Source organism: Myotis davidii, unplaced genomic scaffold (assembly GCF_000327345.1).
Source record: "Myotis davidii unplaced genomic scaffold, ASM32734v1 scaffold496, whole genome shotgun sequence".
NCBI lineage: Eukaryota > Metazoa > Chordata > Mammalia > Chiroptera > Vespertilionidae > Myotis > Myotis davidii.
In genome coordinates, this window is record NW_006289398.1 from 5794322 (window position 1) to 5796631 (window position 2310).

The 2310-nt window shown below is 58.1% G+C and overlaps 1 protein-coding gene across 1 annotated transcript in view; it reads left to right on the plus strand.

The window, feature by feature from the left end:
- ITGA1 (integrin subunit alpha 1) overlaps positions 1-2310 on the plus strand; it is a 100413-nt gene that overhangs the window by 29527 nt on the left and 68576 nt on the right. The window contains exon 8 of the mRNA XM_015562608.1: positions 2090-2240. Coding sequence (XP_015418094.1) covers positions 2090-2240 — 151 coding nt within the window. The remainder of the gene's footprint in view (positions 1-2089; positions 2241-2310) is intronic.

Here is a 2310-nt window from a genome sequence, read left to right on the forward strand (position 1 = left end):
TGCTGCAGCCTGAATACGCGGCTTTGAACACTCCCGGAGCGCGGTTCCGGCCCCCTTGCCCTGCACAGTCCCACTCGGATACACGCCCTGCGTGGCGGCCGCCCGTGCGGTGGGCGCACAGAGGTCACTGAGTTCTGTGTATAAATGAGCCCCTGTGACAGGGCTCAGCAGTCCTCTTGTCCACCCGTTTTTCGCGGTTGAGGATATTTTTAATCGCTGCTACTGCTTTCAGGCAGGGCCAGTCTCAAACACTACTTTTGATTTCTTAAGAATCCTTGACTTCCAGGTCCCGTGTCCCCCAGTTCAGAATGCATGTGTGTCCCCCTACCCCTGCCCCAAGTTTCCTTCCTTTGCAGTAAGTTCACACGTTTAATCATACGGCCCGGACCCTCCTATCCCAAGGAGACGGCTCCCCTGGGATGTTTCCATGTTTACGGGCCTGCAGGGGGCCAGGGTTTAAGTTACAGACAGAACCTGGGGTGAGTCTTTGGGGACCCAGGGAGATTTGCTGAAGGTACTTGAGAGAAGGGTACACTCAGGCGTCAGCCAGTGGCCACTCCTCCGTCACCTGGAGCCAGTGCTGGTCTCAGAGCTGCCACATGTGCCTCACGGAAGGTCTGCCCACCACCCTCGGCTGATGGCTGTCTTCTGGACAGTTGGGGAGTGCAGGGGACCCTCCCAGGCACAGGACTGTAAGGACTGGACTCCATGAGACGTACATGAACTTCGCTTACATACCCGCCTCTTGCGTCTGTTTTCACCTTTGCTTGTGCGTGGAGAGAAGTCAGGGAGCCTACTGCCTAGTGCAGACGACAGACACACAGGTCCCCGATGGCCAGTATTTTTTAATTTGTTTTCTATTGAAAATTTTAAGAAATATTTAAATGTAAAAATTCCAGTGCAGCAAAACGCTCTGTGTACACTGAGCAGGATGAGGGTGGAAGGTGGTAGCGTGTTGAGCTTGCTTCCAGCCCTTTTCCAGGAAAAACTATGACAGATCAGACCTCTCTGTGCACATCCCCAAGGTCCGCTCTCCCTGCACAGAGAGCACCCCTCCCGTGCGGCTACTGCGCGCCTGGCCTGCGGGAAACGGAGGCAGATGGTGCCAACGGCTTGGGGGGCGGTTTCAGGGATGTTGGCATAAGCCAAGCTGCAGCTGTTCCTCCCAGGACCAGAGTAAAATGTTTACGAGGACCACTCAGTGAATGATTGCTGCATTTTATACCAAAACATGAAAAATAGTACATACAGCCCTTTTATTATTCCGGTCCTAAGTAGAATGTACTCTTCTCTACCAAAACCTCTGTAAGGAAGGTGAGTTGAGTGAAAGGAAGAAATAGAGGGAAAGTGTGTGTACAAAACACACAAGACAGACAGACCGTCCGTTTCTCCTCACTTCATCTCACTCCAGAGATGCTGGTGGATTTAAGCCCAGTCCCTGTCTTGGCCACTCGGTTACAGCCCTTTCCCTTCTCTCGTGCCCCCTTTTCCCACCCCACCCCCAGCAGGCTGTGTCCTGAACCTGGTTCCCCACTCTTTCATGGCTGCCCCAGGCCTCCTGGGCCCGTCACCCTGTCCACCCTGTCGCCATCTGCGGTCTTTATTCTTGCATCTCATTCCATCCTCCCAGCCCCCAGGCCCTCAGGCACTCACAGCCCACAAATAGTCTCTTGCCCGTCGCCCCTCCCATTCAGCACACCTGCAGGCTGCTCTGCAGGTCAGGGTGCAGGGAGGGTGGGGGGGTGGCAGCTAAAGCAAGAGCTGTGCCAGGGCAGAAGGAAGGGGATGCGGGGCAGAAAAGGGAGCCTGAGGAGCAGGGCGTGGCGGGAGGGCGTTCAGATCTGGCCTCAGTGCGGTGACCGCTCCGTCACACCTGCCCCCCTGAGTGTCCCCGGAAGGAGAGGCTGCGGCCCCTGTGCCGGGATGTGTGTCAGCAGGACGGTGCTCCGCAGCCGGATAAACCTAAGCCTGTGCGAGTCCTGGCCACACGATGACCTGACCGGGGAGGGGGAGCGGCTCCTGGGGCCCTGTCCGGGGCTCCCCACCCCGGGTGGCGGCTCACCAGCTTCTCTCCTCTGGACCCTTTCAGGAAGGAGGCTTTCATGGAGGCCCGGGGCGCCCGCAGGGGCGTCAAGAAAGTCATGGTGATCGTGACGGACGGGGAGTCCCACGACAACCACCGGCTGCCCCAGGTCATCCAGGACTGTGAGGGGGACGGCATCCAGCGGTTCTCCATCGCGGTGCGTACCGGGCGCTGGGTGACGGGCCTCTCTCGGGCCCGTAGCTGGGGGGGCTCCTCCGCACGCCACC